A 19,429-nucleotide genomic window follows, 5' to 3' on the forward strand; every position below is an offset into this window, starting at 1 on the left:
TTCTGGGTCATTTCACGTTCACACAGGAGATCACAAAAGTGGTAGTGAAAATACACCTGCAAAAAAATATTTACACATTCAATTGTGACAGTTTGTTGATTTTGTGACTAAGTCATTCCCTTCAAATGCTATTGAAGTTAGAAAAAATCCTAAAGGTGTGCATTATAGATGACACCTACATGAAGACTTTCAGTTGATTGTGTGACTAAGTCATTCTCTTCAAATGCTATTGAAGTTAGAAACGTGTATACCAACGTCGAATGTAACTTGAGAGACGGTCCCTAAATTTGCGAATATCGCACGTTCAACGTCAAGCCAACTTTATGGCAGTGTGTGGTAAACCAGGGAATGTGTAGCTAGCTTGAGGAGTTACCAGCGTTAATATCCTCGACCTTCGGGTGCTTGGTTTAGGCAAGGAGCCTTTTCTACCCAATTCTTGCTTATAATTGAAAATGTCCGTGTTCTCGGAGCCTGCTTTGGAGAAGAAATTATCAGAACTGAGTAACTCCCAGCAGAGCGTGCAGACCCTTTCACTGTGGCTCATCCACCACAGAAAACACTCCAAAACCATCGTCAAAGTCTGGTATAACGAGCTGAAGAAAGGTAAGGAGAGGTACATTTTACCGCAAACACCTAGAATAGCTTTGCAATGCGAGGTTATGTTAGGTTTTTGTCGTTTTGAAATGAAATTAAACAGCACATGTAGCAAACAAACTAATCATAGGCTCCCTCGCAAGCTAACCGCTTAGCTAATCTGCATGTTTTGATTCATTTACACATTCTGCTGCTTACTTACTGCAGGCTATTATTGAGACAAACCCTCAATTCTTGACTGGTTTTACAATAACACAATAACAGTCTGTATGAAAATTGCAGATGTTGAGACACTCCGCAACATGTGTTAAGTCAGCGCTATGTGCAACTCAGACTAAAGTTTCACTAACGTTACTGCATATAAGATTTTGTTGAATCCCAGAAGAAATATTGAATATAATATCTACATTAGATATGTTATGATCTATTTTCCACTGACCCTGGCAGCCATTTTGAAGCATCTACTCATCTGTTTCCTTACTAGATTCAGTTTTATTCCATATTTTTGGGGGGCTTTAGGCCATAGCCCAGTGTTTTTATTTTATTTATTGTTTGGTCAAGTAAAATTTCCAGTAAAAATGGCAAGACACAATGATTGTACATATAGCCAGGCCCCTTCACTTTTCAGCATGGCACATGTGGTCTATGTTGGGATGAGAACAGACCTGTCTGATCTAACACAGGGTGTGATATATATATATATATAAAAAAAGTGGTTTAGGATCAACTAGATCCCACTCTTTGAATGGCAAGTACTGTTTTTCCCAAACACACACTTGCTTTGCTTGAACACCCAGTCTGATGGCTATAAAAACTTTATTAGTTCCATAACTGCAGATTTTGTCAGTGCTATTGCTGTAGTAGTGATGGACTGAAATATTCAATTGAAACGGCAAAACAAAAATAAAAAGTTTTATAGTTTTGGGTGGCCAAAATCATTGACTGAAACAGTTGTTTAATTAGCGCTTCTCTGATAAGGTGTTTTACGTATGCCACTATCTAGGCCTACTGTATTTCATGCACACATGGATAACATGGACAAATTTTAATGTGACAAAATTATGCTGGAGTAGCAATATGTGCAGTTTGTTTGGCTCATTGCTGAAGAACTTTATTAAGACTGGTTTATCACTTGACAACACTGCATCCTGAATAGTACACCTGAGTTACCCAATTACCTACATTTAATTAAACTTTGTTTTAAATTTTTTTAAGAAATTCATTTTGATGCATCACTAAGTACCAGTTAGAATCCAATTTCACAGTGGCTTTAGGTTTGATTGCTTGGTAATTTCCTGTTTAAAATTTTATGGTGCCACAGATTTTTGTATAGAGATAATTACCAGAAATTGCGTAGGAACAATTTTTAAGGCTTTCCGTTTGCTATTATCACAGGTTAGCACAGTCCTCTTTATCTTCTCACAGACATGATAAACATTCACTTCTAGTCTGATCCTGCATAACCACTGGTTCCACTATAAGGCTTATTATAATGTTGCACCTTTGTGATAATGACACACAGTGCTGTAGGAGTCTAGATTCTGTGATCAGCCCTGTTGTATTTATCTCCAACCGAGTGCATGCGAACATCAGGTTAAGGTGTACATTAATCTTACTTGTCTTAAGGTGCACGTTAATCTGAATGTACAGTATAATGATTAATTTTGTGTTTGGAAAACGGATTACTCTAGTAATTGACGTGTTTGATTTGTTGCCCTGTGATTACATGGCAATGCTGTTTACAGTTGACGTCAGTCAGAGAAGATGCAATACTTGATTGACAGAAATGAATACAAGTTATTAAGCCTCTGTGTAGTTTGTTGTCGATGGAGAAGTGCTTTTTAATCTGCCCTTTAACTTGCCATTTTTCTATATGGAAATAAATTATCATTGTTTTCTTAAGAGTTTCTCAGCAGTTTTATTTAGACCTAGTCAGGGTTTAGGACCACAATGAGGGCTTTGGATTTCTGTATGGGATAGCAGTGCAAAGATTAATTCATAGGATTTCATGGCATCTCCCTGTGATGGGCTAATGGGATAATATTACAGCTTCAGAATAACATGATCAAGTGCAGACCTTGTTTGAATTCAGCATTGTGTTTATGAATTAGATTTTTTTTTTTTTTTTTTTTTTTTTTTGAGTGTTCAAGTTATTACATGGCCTTCATTTCTGCTTGGAGATGGGATTGTATAATGGGTTCATTGATTGGGTGGTGATACTAAAAAAACAGAGCTATCTTTAGATCATCTCTCCTGAGATCTCAGTGTCTCAATAGTGAAGGTGTAGTTTTCAGAGCAGGTTTTTGTGTTCAAAAGGAATCCACAACAATCATTTCTCGCTCGAAAACCTACATGCCGAGCATGGCTGGCCTGTATTGACACCCTAGCGACAGTGTTTTTGTTGCTAGTACATATTTTAATTGCTATTTAGTTGCCTCAAATATATTTTTCCCCCTCTCAACATTCAAAACCAATGGTATAAATCAGGGATCGGCAACCTTATCTGCATGACGTGCCATTTTTAATTTTTCTGGTTATCCCCTTTTTTTTTAAATGCATTCTGAGCTTTTTAATGCATTTTGTATTTATACATTACATACACATTTTTAAATGGTACGATAGAAAACAATAGGCCTATTTGATTTTCATGCAATTTTCCTAAAAAGTTGTTTTAAATTTTTCAAAAGTTTCTTACTTATGTACAGTGTGACCGTACTGAAGGCCACTGTATGCGTGTGTGTGACAAGGCCAAACCGTTCAGTTTGATCACCGTTCTATATTAATGTGCTGCTTTAATTGATGTGAGTGCGCACACACACACCACTTGCAGAGATCTGAGATTGCGCTGTGCAAAAAGTAACATTCATAAACTTCTTGTCAGCGCTGCCACGCGACTTTTATTAATCAATACTAAATTTCTACATTATATTTCTCAGCAACGAGGGGGTAAAAACGCTGTTTTAAAGTAGGCCTAACTAAACTCAGCTTCATTATGTGTAGAGAGAGACACAGACAATATACACCTCTCTCTCGCTCGCTCTCTCTCTCTCTCTCGCTCTCTCTCTCTCTCTCTCTCTCTCTATCTCTCTCTCTCTCTCCCCTCTCTCTCTCTCTCTCTCTCTCTCTCTCTCTCTCTCTCTCTCTCTCTCTCTCTCTCTCTCTCTCTCTCTCTCTCTCTCTCTCTCTCTCTCTCTCTCTCTCTCAAACTGGCCATATTTGAGAAAAAAAAAAATTCGAGTAGTTTGCGTAACTGGATATAGCTGTCAGTCATTTAACATTTCTGTCGTAAAATGTATTGTTAAAAGTGGACTAATATTAAATGATTTACAGCTTCATCTTACCTCGCTCTCTTTTATGTCAAACTGATGCCTCGTGCTCTGCTTCTGTCAACAGTAAACCCCGACTACTTTGATTTGATTGGCCATCTCAGTCATTTTGACATTGATGAGTGCTGTTAGACCACTGAAGCTTTGATCTGAAGCGCCAGTATGTGCAGCGGTCGTGTGCGCATCCGTAGACTAGCGCAAGTTAATTTTCACACTTGAGACGTTATTACCTCAAAATGTACGTCAGTATGCAGTTTTCCTTATTGCTCGTGTGCCAGCGATCATCCCTCTGCGTGCCACTGTAGGTTGCCAACCCCTGGTATAAATGATTTAATTGGTTTAATTAAACAGCTCATGCCTTTTCTTTCAGATCACAAATATTTAAAGAATCATTCCTCCCCAAACAGACAGCCTATTAAATAAAGAATTGTTTTCTTCTCTTTCTCTCTGTGCAGCCCAAGTGTCCCGTAAGCTGACTTTCCTGTATCTTGCAAATGATGTCATACAGAATAGCAAGAGGAAAGGACCAGAGTTCACACAAGATTTTTCCCCAGTCATTGTTGATGCTTTCAAACATGTCTCCAGGTGAGTTAGACCAGTCTGTTTAGCTCCCATTTAAATTCTAATTGTTATATTTTTTTTATTTAGTGGGTTTAGTACGTTGTATTATGGATTGTATAAAGGCTGTGTTATTGTGAAATAAGTAATTTTTCCCCTTTTAATGGTTGAATATTAAGTATATAAGTATATCAATAACACGATAATGATAATTATCAAGGAATAATTTTCCTCGATAAAACGATAGTAAGAGTACGATAATTGTTTGATATAATGTTTATGCACCAAAAGCGGAAACAAAACAGTGCGACTCATTTGAAGTGTGCCACACAGACCATTTATCCGCTCTGCTCAGAGTTCAAACGGCAGTGCAGTGCAAGCTTACTAGAGCAGATAAACAGAGCTGTGAGATCCTGTGTGAGACGCTTCAATTCAGCGAACAACACTGACTCTGTGATTTAAACAAGTTTAAAGCTGAATGAAACAGTGCTGAAAAACAGGAGAAACACTGTGTGCAACAGTACAGTCAAAGGCTTTTCAATCTACAGATCGCTATAATTTACCTTGGATTTACTAACTGCATGATGGTATTGTGGCAGAAATGTGGGATATCAAATTTTCTTCTTATATTATTAATTTAGACATGTATTAAAGGAGTAATGGAATAGTAATGGAGTTACATTTTTACAACGCAAATCTACAAAATGAAATCAAACATTAACATACAAATCAAAATCAATATAAATCAATAAATGAAACAAAAGAAACAAGAAACAATAAATAAATCATCATTTCCATAAAATAATAATAAAGGAGTAGTTCACTTCCAGAATAAAATCTATGGCTGGGAATAGTATAGAGCCAGAATTTGAAAATTTACTGCACCTATATGGATTTTTTTGGGTGGTTTTAAAAAAAATGACAGATCGTTTAGCACTATAAAACAAAAATTATATGCATTTATCATATAGACCCTAAAAAAAATCACAGAAACTTCAATTTGGACCTTCAACCCCTTGACCACCAATGAAGTCCTAAGAGTTTGAAGTTGCATTGATTGTTTTCCTTCAAAAAGTCCATTATTGGAGAAGAATTGGATTGTTTTCTCTGTCATTTGTGATACACAAGTTTTTAATACTAGGATAATTTCCTCCAACGTGTTCTCTCTGTCAAAACCCTTTATCCCTGAAGTATGTTTTATTAGATTGTGCTGGTTTTAACCCTGTGAGAAAACTTTTTTTATTCAGTTAACTCTTTTTAAGAGATTTTTTACATAATTAAGCCAAATACAAATTTTATTATTTAAATCAAATAAAAAAAAAAAAACATAATATAACCAAACATTACACTCACCTCACAAATAAAAAAACAACATAACATTGCATGTTGTTAAACACAAACAGACCTTCAAGGAGTTTCTGTCTATTGAATACTTCAAATATGAATTTTTCTTAGGCAAATATAATTGGGTCTTAATTTGAATATTTGCATCTTGTAGTTGTTGCTATGATTCTTCCTGTGCTAAAATTATACTTACCATGTTTTGTCTACCCTGTTCAGTGAAGGAGACGAGAGCTGTAAGAAACAGTTAGGTAGAGTTTTATCCATCTGGCAGGAAAGAGCCGTCTATGAGAATGACATACTGGACAAACTCTCTGATGTCCTGCGTAAGTAAACCTCCACAAGGTCATACTGATTCCACAGGTTATTGCAACCGCAGTGATAGTCGCTCAGAGAGACTCAGTAGTTTGTTTTGATAAGTGTGATGTAAAGTCATTGTTAAAAGAGAGAATGCCTTTGTTAATGTATGACATGTACCTTACAGAGGTAGAAAAGAAGGCCAAGAAAAGGCCTTATGAAGAGATTAAGGTGAATGATGATGACTTTGCCTCCCAAAGCTCCCCTGCTGAACCTCCACAGGTATGAACGAACGACCTTACGTAATGCATATTTACCTATAAACTGAACTCAAGTCAGTTTATTCTTCCATGTCATGACATGTTTTGTGTGTCTCAGACAGCAGATCTGATCCGAGCACTACAGGAGCTTGAGAACGCAGCCTCCAGTGACGCAGCTCTCCGCCAGAGGATCTCTACTCTACCCCCAGAGGTGCAGGACACCTCCCTATTGCACAAAGTTACAGGTGAGAATGCCAGTAAGTAACTAAGTAAATGCAACCGAATTAATTAAAAATGTAATTGATATGTATTGAATGGTAATTGATAAGCAGTGATTTAATTTATATAGGCTTAAAGATCTTATAGACTGAAACTCATCTGATATTAAAGTTCACCCAAAAAAAGTTCACCAAAAAATTAAAATTCTTTCATTATTTACTCACAGGCGAAAAGTTAACCCAAAAGTTAGCATGACCCTGGTTCCCTCAAGAAAAAAAAATGCTAACTTGTTTTCGGGTTTTGGCCTACAAAAATACATCATCTCTACAGTAATATATAGAAAGCTTAAAAATCACATGTAGTTGACCATTCTGACGGTCTAAGTCTGTCCTGATTGTGTTTTTTCAGATAAAGAGTCAGGGGAGCGTCTTTCTCGGTTGGTGGAAGAGGCCTGCATGCTTCTAGCTGACTACAGCGGACGGCTGGCGGCAGAGATTGATGACCGGCGGCAGCTCACACGCACGCTTGCCGTCTTTTTGCAGAGTCAGAGAGACGGCTTGGCCCAGAACGAGCAGAAACTAGAAGTGGGTAAACTTACTGACTTCACATTTTCTTTCCTTTTCTTCTTTATCCTTAGTTGCTGTCTCTACGTGTCAGTTTCTTCCTTCTATTCTTTCTCTTTATATTTATGTTCATGTTATTACTGTGATCATAGCTGCATGTGGTTGCTTCATATTTGGGTTTGTTCTGCACATAGAGGGCAGTGAAACTCCAGTATCAAGTCATTTTTCGCAAATGCAGCCCTAGATATCTCTTATCTTTTAATTCCTATGCATGAGACTTGCACAACTGGTCTGGTAAGTATAAACACTAAGTTCTCGTAAAAGTTTTATGGACATTAACTGCTTCATTTTCCAGCCTTTGCCAACAGGTAGTGAGCAGGTTCCTGTGTTCCACCTGATGTCGCCTTTTCAGAATAAATAAAAATAAAAGAAAAAACATCAATCTCTTGAGTGTGCATCTTTTTTGCTTATGGCACTAGCTTTCACAAATACATCCTTATTGAGTGACATAACTTAAAAAAACTGGCTGTGGCTATTCTGTAACACTGTAGTTAACATGATTTAAACAATGAACACCTTTGCACCATTTAGTATTTTTGGTTAATATTAACAATGCAAGTTCAAAATGTATAAACTACTGAACAATAGCGTGTTTACAAATGCTGATTACCTAATGCTTGTAAAAGATTGTTCATTATTGTTTCATAATGCCAAATGTGTTGGTTAATTTATAGAATTGTATTATATATATAGAGAGAGAATTTAAATTACACCTTTTATACACAGTTCATCATCTAGAACTAAAAATGTGAAAGTATTGGTTATATATAGTTTTGTTTACAGCTGAACTCAAAGTCTGATTGTACTCTTAAAGGCTGGAAAAAAGTTATAGTTATCCTGTCATTGCATCAGTGTAGTCCATATTTCATTTCCATTTAAAATCTGTGCTGTTTATAGTTTACTTTACATTGTAGTAGAACAAACATTAATCATTTACAAAGGTACAAAATGTAAATTTTTGTAATTAAATTAGTCTTATTTATAACATATGCACACAAAACATCTCATATCACACACACATATAATATATTAAAAAAATATTTTTGTAAAAAATTAAAATTATGATTTAAAACTCTAGTACTGAGATGCCTATCTAATTCTTTACAATAGTAAACATTCTATTGTTTAATTAATTAAACGTGGAGGAATGTTGAAAGGATTTAAAAAGTAACTTTTAGAACTTTCATGTACTTAATTTTACATGATGGAACAGAATAGCAATCCTAAACTTTTTTACTGATGTAAATTAAACATTAGTAGCGTAAAAGTAGTTGTTAGGGAACACAAATGTCAAGAGCTTAAGCCTTTGGCACAATCACAGAGGTTCACTAATACTGAAATATATCCATATCCAAGTAATATATATCATACAAAATGTAATAACTCTAGAAACTTCTCAATGTTCTCTATTCTGTTGTACATATATAAATGTTTAAAATGCTTTAAATAACAGCAGACAATATTGTTTTAATGCATCTGTACTCATTGTAAAGAGAACTGAAACAAAGTGATGTAATAACACACTTTGCGTATCTGAACTAAATTAAAGTTCATTAAATGTAATAAATTCCAAAAACAGTTAGACTTGTTGCACTTAAAGAGCTTTATCTTTAATATAGAAAAACATTTTCATAAAAAAAATATATATATAAAAATATAAATGAAGGATTTCTGCAACATCAGAAAAAAAAACATAATATGAAAATGTAAATTTCGGGGGGGTTTTTTTTCCAAAGTTGTAAATAAAAGAAAGATTATTAGAGTACATTTACAAGAAAATAGTGTTTCAGTTATTTTACATATTATAATTAAAATTTAATTAAATGTTTAATTCTATATTTTTTCCATTGTACATTTTTATTATACTATTATACTGTCAGTTATATTTTTGCACTAACTAGGTTGTTTGCATGTTTTTATTTTAGGAATACAAGCGCAAATTGGCCCGGGTGTCCCAGGTACGGAAGGAGCTGCGATCTCGTCTCAGCAGTCTCCCAGACCTCTCTAGGCTCCCTAATGTTACAGGTGGCCACGTTCGCCTGCCCTCCTCCGGCGATCTTTATAGCCCCTCTGATTGAGCTGGACTCTCACCCCATCACCTCTCTCCTGGTCCTCTGGCTTTCTTTTTTATTTTCTAAGAGTTGACATCACCTAGCCACTAAACTGTTAGTGGATGTGTCCAATATGCAGTCCATGGCTGCCTGAGTGTTTCACTGATGAGCACCATCACTTGAATTCCCCATTGTAATGGAAAAAGTATTGTTCAAGTAGGGTGACCATCCTGGACACTTCCTGGCTGGGATTCCTAAATTGCCTAAAATGTTGGGGATTTGGCTTTCTTTTCTTATTGTCTTGCTCTCATCGTGCAGGCATTGTACATAATCGACCAGGGGGGGAACTACAGAGAACGGTCAAAGCAATGCAAATAGGGCACTGTGAGGACTGTATAGAGCACATCAATAGGAAAATGAAGCCAAAATGAAGACATTTTAAGGCCATTTAGACATCTCGGCCAGTTAAAAAAGAGAACTTATGATTACCCACATTCAAGTGCATTGGAATCAATGCGGACATTTAAATGATAGATGATAGTTGTTCTTGAAAAACAAGATGAGTCCGTAGAAGAACTTCTGATTTTTTTCCTTTTTTATTGCTTTGTTTTGGAAGCTTCCATAAAGAAAGACACCAAAAGTAAGTAGACGTCCTGCTCAACAAACAAACATCTGCAGTGGTAAATTACTTTACAAACAGACATTATATAGCAGTTTGGTTTGATAATACCCATCTGTTCTTCAGTCTGTAAGTTTCTCTCCAGCTCCTCTCCTACTCATTTGATACTACTACTTGTTATTTTTGTATTTTTGCAGTGAATATTCATTTCGGTGCAGCAGCTTATAATCAGCTGCGGTATTTTAGTGCGCCAGTCATATCAAGGAACCCCGTTTGGAAACTGAAGGTTACATGTGCTATAGTTAATGTAGTTATGAGAGCTTTGCAGTGAGCAAAGAGATATTTTCCCTTTTGGGTTTGTGCTTACCAGCATGCATCGCTCCAATAGTAGTGTATACCTTATAATATTCAGATTTTAATCTCTTTAGGTTTATTTTATTGTTATCACGGAATCATGACCCAGAAGTAAACCTATCTGAAACACAATTTCAGATCCCTCAAAAGGTCACAGCGGTCGTTCGCACCATTGATCAAACAAATTCAAATATGTTATCTGTCATATTGTCCCCTTTTTTATCTAGAAACAGTGCTTTGGTAATGATGATTCAATTGTTCATTGTCCCTATGGGTTTGTTGAAGCATTAGTGTTTATGTGCATTTTACTGTATGGTCTCTCCCTCATTGGTCATCTGTGATGAAAAGAATTAAACTACTATACAACCATTTCCTTTGTAGGAGCTAAAGGGGCCGCTCATTGCCTGTGAAACCACAACTTTTAACTTATTTAGTTGCAAGTGTACATTTTAACATCAGCCTTTGTAAGTAATGTCTTGGTCTGAGCCAAATAAAGCAGAAGGCAAAGAATAAAATCATCCGTTTACTTGTTTATATTCTATGAGTGTAATAAAAGTGAAAAGGTGCATGTATTTAATGTAGTCCACATTCTCACTATGCTGTTGAAAGAGGATCATCTGGACATATTTTATTTATTTATTGCCATATGATGTGAAATTTCCATCAGTATCCTTCGGGACTGTTATCAAATTATTATAATAATTTCAATAGTCTTTTTGTGGCTTGTTTGGAAAATCCAATGTAGCCTACCATTAAAGTGATTAAATTAGTCAAACATTTAAACCTAATCAACTTACTGAATGTGTTAGAGCTTTTCAAGGATGTGATAACTAATGGTCTCTCTTGGGCTCTTTCAGTAATGGGGGTGATCAACCATTATAGATCAGCTAACATAATCGGTGCAAAATGCATTTAGGCTGCTTACACATTTTAGAATCTAGATATTTCATGATATATAGTTAACACGTTTGGGAATATTTCTAATAAAAAGGAAAAAATGAATAAAACAGTTATACAGTGCTAAAGTGGCTGCTGTGTGTCACATGACGAGACAATTCTTCTAGAGATTGCAGTGATACATGACATTGTGAAAAATGACTGAATGAATAATACTGAAAGGAGGTTAAGATGGATTCTAAAAGCGCAAGTGGCCCCTGCCTGGCCCCCCCCAGTTACTGTGGTCTAGGACTGCCACTGCTTTCAGTGTCAATCATCGCAGTCTGGAGCAACTTGCAAGCAGCCTGAACGTTTGCGCACGGTTCACAGTCACAAGGCTTCAGATAAATCCGCTTTTTTTCTGAGAACCAAATATTAAGACTTATACCTCCTGCATTTATACAACACGGGTTAAAATTATAATATTTGATTTATGTATTCTTTTAAAATAATAACATCTTACAGTTACAAATAACAATTTTAAAATTTACCACAGCAGCATGGAGAATTTTAGTGAGTTCATTATGCACAAATAAACAGCGTCACTTTATTCATGTAAATGGTCGAGTTATTGTCTTCCACTGTGTCTCCAGATTGAATGATCCTAAAGGATGCTATTGTCGTGGTTTGTATAAGAAAAACACATCATAGTTTGATCAGAAACTGTTTGCACACGGTTCGCAGTCACAAGGCTTCAAATAACAGCGCTTTTGCGCTGAGCCTCATATCATCACTTCATATCCTGGAGATGCTGCCGGAACAGTGACAGGACGAATTTAACGCCCTTGTTATTATATATCTTCGCTATTTTAGCATTTCATATAGGAATAACTCATTTTTTAAACGTTTGATAAGTCAGTGAAGTAAAGGAAAACTAAAATCATGCTCAAAATTGATCCGGAAAAGGTCCATTTGGTCTCGGACAACGGCGCAAAAATGTACACCATCACCTCGGAAAGGTAAATGGACTGTTTTCTTTATTTTAGTGTTTAATGTTGTTTTCATTTTCTTTTCTTTTTTCTTAATTTATTTGTATTGCAAATTGTTATTTTAACGAAATGTTGAGTTATTTTATTGATTTATTTTACTTGAATTAGATTTTGAGTGTTTTATAGGCTAGACTATACACATAAGGGCACAATGAACTTTTTTTTTTTGTTAGGCTACTTTTTTCCCTTTCTTTAATGTAACAATAATGAGTGAAATTACGCAAAGTCATAAGTGTCTCAGTGGAGTGCAAACTTTGCACTGCGCCCCAAAATCCAAGCGAGAAACGGTCTGAATCGATTTGCGAATCGGTTCTGTTCGTTCGGACCGCTGTTTTCTAATTGAATCATTTGGAAAACATCCCACCAAATATTTCCCTTCATACCCAAAAACTAAAATTCATACATCACCAATTTACCCTCATGTCGTTCCAAACCTGTATGAGTTGCTTTCTTAAGATGAACGTAAAAGAAGTTATTTTGAAGATTACTGGTAATCAAACAGTTGGTGGTTACCATTGACTTCCATAGTAGGAAAAAAAAATTACTATGGAAGTCAGGGGCAACCACCAACTGTTTGATTACCAGCAATCTTCAAAATATCTTCTTTTATGTTCAACATAAGAAAGCAACTCATGAAAACAGAGATTAAGTCTATTTCACCTATAACTCGACTAAAACAAAAGGCTACCTTTTGAGAGATAGCTCTTTGTAAAGCATCCTATTTATTTAAATACTTTTCTACAAATCTGCTGTTTGTCATTCAAAACAAATAAGAGATCTTTATTTACTTCTGTTTATGACTGTTCCTTCTGTTTCAGTATGTCCTCAGTTGAGATGAGGGATAGTAAACACTGTCATGATAACAGCCGTGCCCTGGAGGACCGAGAGCGTGAAAAAAAGCTTGCCAAGAAACGCCTATACATTGTTTCAGTAGTGTGTCTGGTCTTCATGGTGGGCGAGATCTTAGGTGTGTGACCCTTACTGATGATTGGCTGCAAATTGGCTGGCTGCCATACTTGTTTTTGCACACATAAAGGATTGCTGGTGAATATGCGCTGCTGTCTGGTCTGTGTACAGGTGGGTATTTTGCTGGGAGTCTGGCAGTGATGACAGATGCCGCACACCTGCTTGTGGACCTCACCAGCTTCATCATCAGTTTGTGCTCACTGTGGCTGTCATCCAGGCCTGCTACACGCACTCTCAATTATGGCTGGCATCGAGCAGGTGAATCACTGGATTTGTAGAACAGTAAATTGTTGTCATGTGGCTCAAAACTCCTGGATGGCTGCCACATTTTTTTTTTTTAAATAGTACACAATTTTTTTTAAAGTAATGTTTTTATTCAGCATTAAATTGATCAAAAGTGACAGTAAAGACATTAAATATGTTACAAAATATTTCTGTTTCAAATAAATTATGTTGATTAAACTTTTTTCATTAAAGAATCCTGAGCAGATAATGTTTACACAAAAATATTATGTATCACAGCTGTTTGTTATATTGTTAATAATAAGAAATGCTACTTAAAGGGATAGTTCATCTTAAGTCGTTGGTCCCCATTGACTTGCACAGTTTTTTTTTCATACTATGGAAGTCAGTGGGGACTAGCAACTGAAGGTGAACTATCACTTTAAGCACCGAAACAGCCTATTAGAATAATTCCTGAAGGATCATGTGACACTGAAGACTGGAGTAATGGCTGTTGAAAATTCAACTTTGTCATCACAGGAATAAATTACTTTTTAATAAATATGAAAATATAAAATATTTAAAATTTTAATAATATTACACCATACTACAATTTATTTTAATTTAATTTTTTTTTTTTTTTTTTTTTGATCAAATAAATGCAGCCTTGGTGAGCATAAGAGACCTCATGCATTTAACATTAAAAAATCTTACCCCAAATTTGTATTCATACTTTGATGTATGCTAGTAAACTATACAAAGTACAGTTGTAATTTCATCTACTTATATACTATTGGGTATTTTCAGAAATCTTGGGTGCTCTGCTATCTGTCTTCACCATTTGGCTGGTGACTGGTGTGCTGGTGTATCTGGCAGTGGACCGGCTCATTCAAGATGACTTCACTATTGAGGGCACAGTCATGCTCATTACCTCTGGCTGTGCTGTACTGGCCAACATTATGTAAGACAAAAACCTCACTGAGCGATGCAGTTCTATTTCGGAGTATATCTGCACCCTATTAATAGCCCTAATATAATAACTTACTAATCTATGGCATTTTAACAAAATCGTTATTTGCTGTGAAAAGTGACCTTCTGTCTGCTGTTCTCTGTGCAGAATGGCCTTCACTCTGCATCAGTCAGGTCATGGCCATAGTCACGGCGGTCTGAGCGGTGGCCACAGCCACAGTCATGACAATGGGAAGAAAAACGGCCACAGCAAATCTAACGCTAATCATTATGATGTCGAGAAGCATGGATCTGGTAAAAGACAACAAGCTAATGCTAGCGTCAGGGCAGCATTTGTCCATGTGATTGGAGACCTTCTACAGAGTGTCAGTGTGCTTGTCAGTGCCCTCATCATCTTTTTTAAGGTAAGATATTATTAGCAGTTTAAAGGTGCCATGTGTAAAAATTGAGGTAAAAATATCCAAAAAATGACCTACACGCATCAAAAGAATGAGAAGAAATAAGGGAGATGATGTCATTAAAAAAATGTCAAGTTATAGTGCTGCAGAGATATCAACCTTAATTAGCATTAGCATTACTAGCCACGGCCCGACAGGTGTCGTATACCAGTTTTCGGCCATGGGAGGCGGTATGCGGGCAACATAACCACCAGCCAACCTGCAATACACGAATAACTCGCACGGCTTGTGGGCGTACTTGAAGCTGATGTCAAGCAACCAACCGCGCTCGGAATCACAAATCAAATCCGATAAGAAAAATAAGAGCCGAAACAGAGTAAACATCGGCACTGCTTTCCATCGCTGGAGACAACTGATGGACTTGAAAGAAATGAGCTTCGACTCCGAAACTTGCAACATTTCTTTTGGATTGGTAAGTAAGATGCTGTTAGTATTTCGCTAGAAGTTTGTTTTTGTTTTTTTTTCGGGAAGTTATAAACATAGAAATGTATCGAAGGCTGTTCGATAAACGTGCTAATGTTAGGGATGGCTTAACCGTAGCTGCGTTTGATAGTAAGCTAGCTATAACTTACCCACAGATCCGATCCGGTTTTCACCTGTTATCTACCAAAGCCCGTCTCTACCAAGCTGATGCTAAAATGTAACATTACCTAAGAAGCTTGAAATGTCTTCGATGATAATGTAATGAACCCGAGAGAGAGAGAGAGAGAGAGAGAGATAGCGCCCCGGCCACGCGCGCACTCATTCACTATATTCAGAGCGGTCAAGTTTTTGAAAGCGTGTGAAAAGAGTCAATTGCGTGTGTCTCACGGTGAATGCTTGAGAGTTGGCAGCTCTGGTTACGTTGGTTGGCGCTAGCTTGGTCAACATCAGCTGTCTGATGTTGACCAATGATGTTGACAGAATGCTGTCTGTCAAATTAATTTAATTCAAATAATGTGTATATACAACTCAAAATGTAATATGAACAAAACGAATATGAAACATATTCACTGGTAAAGGTGAAGGGGAGTAGCTTGAAGATGTCATGTTTCAAAATCACTTGACATCACCCAACGTTCCTCTGGAGGCAAAACGTCCTTTAGGCTTCGGCTATGGCTCTAGGGTTGTTGTGAAGGTAGGGGCGGAGCATAGAGACTATCATAGACAGTAAAAGAAATGGACACAGCGACCCCATTGGAACTCAATTGAGACAAGTGAAGCCCGTTTTTAGCGATTTTTAGCACTTCCGTTTCTGACGCGCAGACTCAAACTAAGCTTGATGACGTCAGCAACCTGTCTGACAGATGTAAAACTTCTAGTAGCTGTGAGTGCAAACTGCCATCGTTAATCTTGCAGACACGGCGATCTTGAGCGGGGAGTTCTTTGGCGTGAGTGAGCAGGAGTAAGTATTCTGATTAATTATTTTGTATAGTATTTTTAAAATGTAACGCCAGTACGCCATATCTCTTGACGTCTCCCCCCGATTGCCTGCGAGCTTCTCCTCCTGTCTGTACGGTAAATTCTCTACTGTGCGACAGAGAGTCGAGTGGTTATGACGCAATCGTTAGCCTATTTTTACAAAAACTGTTTCTAATGTAACATAGAAGGTAATGGAGCCCTTTATACATTGACGTGTATCTTTAGAAATAAATAATGGACAAATGGAGTCTTTATAAACGCCTCAGATGCAAAGTTATTCGCTGTCAAAGTGACGCCAAAATGAATGGGAGTCAATGGGATGCTAACGCAAGTGAAGTTCTGCTACAAGATGGCGGCACGCGGCCGACTTCAACTTCCGGTCGACTTCCTTGCCCCCTGGAGACTATGCCGTTTCTCGTTTGTTACTCTAGAGTAGACCAATTCACTTTATTGAGGCATACTGCCCCCATCTGGTATGGAATGTGGAGTATGACTTGAATAAATTTACAAAACAATACACATGTCAACTTTAAATTCTTAGGTCTGATGAGTCCTAACTGATGAACCAGCAGTATTTAATGTAAAAGTAACATCGGCTTAACCAGTAGCTGTTTGTTATATAGAAAAAGAGCAGAAAACAGGCAGTTATGAGTGAATACTAGTGTTGTCTGAATGCATTTTAATGTAATAGTGTGGTAGATAATGATCAGTATAGATCCAATTTTGATGGCATAATACTAATGAAGAACTGAATTATTTTCTTTTTATAGCCCGAATATAAAATTGCAGATCCCATCTGCACCTTTCTGTTTTCTCTGTTTGTCCTGGGAACCACAGTCACCATCATGAGGGACATTATTATTGTCTTAATGGAAGGTAAAAATGTCTTGTGTTTTTTGCTGTTTCAGTTATGCTTCAGAAATCATAGAGCTGTAATTTAGGTAAAGAGTGGTGACTTTAAAAAAGATTATAAATATGTTTACGTCACAAGTTTACAGACATAACATTGACTAAACTTAGACATACTTTGTCTGTTTTAGTTCTTCCAATGAAAATAGTCCCATAAGAAGCTAAAAGAGAATCTGTTATATCTGTGGATCTGCAATAGTGGTGTTCTGTTCCTGAATTAATCTGTTTTTGAGGGTATCGGTTACGTGAATGACTGAATCACTCATAATGATGTCACTGATTTTGTTCCTGGTTGAGTGAATGATTCAGTGACTCACATATTATGACCGTCACTGGGTTTGTTTCTGAATGAACCAGTGTTTTTGAACGAATCATTTGAGCAAATGGTTGATTAATCACTCACTCGGTCTCTTCTCACCACCTCCAGGTGATGTATGATTTAACCTTTAAAAAAGAGTCACTCATCTTCATTGCTAATAGGAACATGCAAACACGAACAAACTGAGCAATTAACAAACAGTGAAACATCATCAATCAAATTCAAGGACCTGAATGAACTGCTGTAAAAGATAGTTTTGATTAGTTTAATTTCTAAATTTCTGGTCAGCACAAAATTGTCATACTTCAATCGTGAAATTTCGGTTTTGATGAGTTAACTATTATTCTTAATTTAGAATGTAGCAATAATGATGAATAAGTAGGTCTGTCAAAACTTGTGACTGGCAAATTAATTGAAGCTAAATCTTAAATATAAGTATCTATAAATAAATACAAGCTGTTTAATTGGCCACTAGGCATTCTATGGAAGGCTGTTTCATTTTTCATGCCATCTGAATTACTTATCCTCATTAAAACATTTCTTGGAACATGACGGTTTTAATTAGTGTTTCTCCTCCACAGGTACGCCGGCTGGTGTGAACTATAATGAGGTGAGGGAACAACTGCTCAGAGTAAAGGGTGTCAAAGCTGTGCACAACCTTCACATCTGGGCCTTGACAATGAACCAGGCTGTGCTCTCTGCTCATGTGGCTATAGGTAACACTTTTAACTCCATATGGAATCTTTGTGGCATTTATTTGCATAACCTAAAACAAAAACATAAATCTGAAATATGCACCCTAGCCATGAGTTTATAACTGTTCATTTTTCACTCTTTAGATGATACCGTAGAGCCACAGGAGGTGTTGAGAGAAATGACCCAGACCTGTTTCACCTCATACAATTTCCATTCAGTTACCATTCAACTGGAACATCAGGCGGACCAAAGAGCTGACTGTAGCCTCTGTGAAGACCCCACAAAGTGAAACACCCAGAGACTTTTATATTAAAGAGTGGCCCTGGTCCAAAGGGATAAAAGATAATAACTCCACAAGTTTAATTTTCAAAATAAGGTCTTTTTGGATTTCAGACACCTCTGTTCTTGTGTGTTTTTTCACTAATTTGGATTTAAAGGGATGGTCACCCAAAAATGAAAATTCTGCCATTATTTTCTGACCTTTATGATGTTCCAACCCTTTATTGCCTTTTTTATTATTCATGAAAGTTGTTTGGACCCCATTGTTCTTCTTTTGTGTTCTGTAAAAGAAAGTAAGTCATACAAAACGGCATGAAGGTGAGTTTAAATACCTGAATTTTTATTTTGGGCGAACTATCCCTTTAAGAAGAATTTGTTATATTCTTATATAAAAAATAACTTGTTGAAATGTGCCAAATCTAATTCACTGAGCCAGATAAGAAGGTACTTTAGCAATGAAATTAAATTTGAATAGTCATGCAATAACATTAGTTGTTCTGTCGATTTACTTTTTTTTATTAATATGTTTATTTTTTGTGATCAGCAAATAGGACTACTGTGCTGGTGTAATGTACAATAAAATTATTTTCATCTTATTGTTGATCTTAGGTTTGTTTTTTTGTTTATTTTCATTCTTATTTCTGTAACATGATCAGTATGATCATGATCAGTATGATCAGTAATTTTGTCCCATTTTCAATGTTATGTTTTGCACTCCTAGAGCAAAGACTGAATATTCATATTATGGTAACACTTTACAATACGATTCTATTAGTTACAAGAGTTACTAACAATAAGCAGTACAGTTACAGTGTTCATTAGTATGTTATAGTTAAAAATATATATTTGTTATTAGTTATTATTCTGATTTTTATTGTATATGCTAACTAATGTAGTTAACTAAAATGGAATTTATTGTAAAGTGTCCATATTCATATATTCAGAAAAATATATGTATTAAAAAGTGAATATTAAAATTAAAAAGTAAGTTTGCATTTGTTGGTAGTGTACAGTTTGGTGTATTTGCCTTACAGAAGCATCTT

The 19,429-nt window shown here is 36.2% G+C and overlaps 1 protein-coding gene across 2 annotated transcripts; it reads left to right on the forward strand.

Moving 5' to 3' along the window:
• Window positions 1-281: 281 nt before the first annotated feature.
• LOC109058163 (regulation of nuclear pre-mRNA domain-containing protein 1A-like) lies at window positions 282-18,989 on the forward strand. Of its 2 annotated transcripts, XM_042777114.1 has the most exons (14): window positions 282-603; window positions 4,376-4,505; window positions 6,039-6,145; window positions 6,304-6,398; window positions 6,495-6,621; window positions 7,004-7,179; window positions 9,144-9,294; window positions 12,985-13,134; window positions 13,245-13,391; window positions 14,163-14,316; window positions 14,473-14,728; window positions 16,954-17,059; window positions 17,993-18,127; window positions 18,251-18,989. In XM_042777114.1, exons 1-14 carry the CDS (start codon window positions 453-455, stop codon window positions 18,394-18,396), a joined length of 2,031 nt encoding a protein of 676 aa, XP_042633048.1. In that variant the 5' UTR covers window positions 282-452; the 3' UTR covers window positions 18,397-18,989. The 2 variants fall into 2 exon arrangements, with proteins under 2 accessions (XP_042633048.1, XP_042633047.1); XM_042777113.1 differs by lacking the exons at window positions 9,144-9,294; window positions 12,985-13,134; window positions 13,245-13,391; ... (3 more) ...; window positions 17,993-18,127; window positions 18,251-18,989 and adding an exon at window positions 7,514-8,178 and having other exon boundaries at window positions 283-603.
• Window positions 18,990-19,429: the final 440 nt, after the last annotated feature.

The sequence above is a fragment of the Cyprinus carpio genome, chromosome A19 (genome assembly GCF_018340385.1).
Source record: "Cyprinus carpio isolate SPL01 chromosome A19, ASM1834038v1, whole genome shotgun sequence".
Classification (NCBI taxonomy): Eukaryota; Metazoa; Chordata; class Actinopteri; order Cypriniformes; family Cyprinidae; genus Cyprinus; species Cyprinus carpio.

Coding starts and splice junctions, on each gene's coding strand:
- LOC109058163 (XM_042777114.1), top strand. CDS start 453: ATGTCCGTGTTCTCGGAGCCTGCTTTGGAGAAGAAATTATCAGAACTG. Junction 4,506..6,038: donor GCTTTCAAACATGTCTCCAG/GTGAGTTAGACC, acceptor TACCCTGTTCAG/TGAAGGAGACGAGAGCTGTA. Junction 13,392..14,162: donor TTATGGCTGGCATCGAGCAG/GTGAATCACTGG, acceptor GGGTATTTTCAG/AAATCTTGGGTGCTCTGCTA.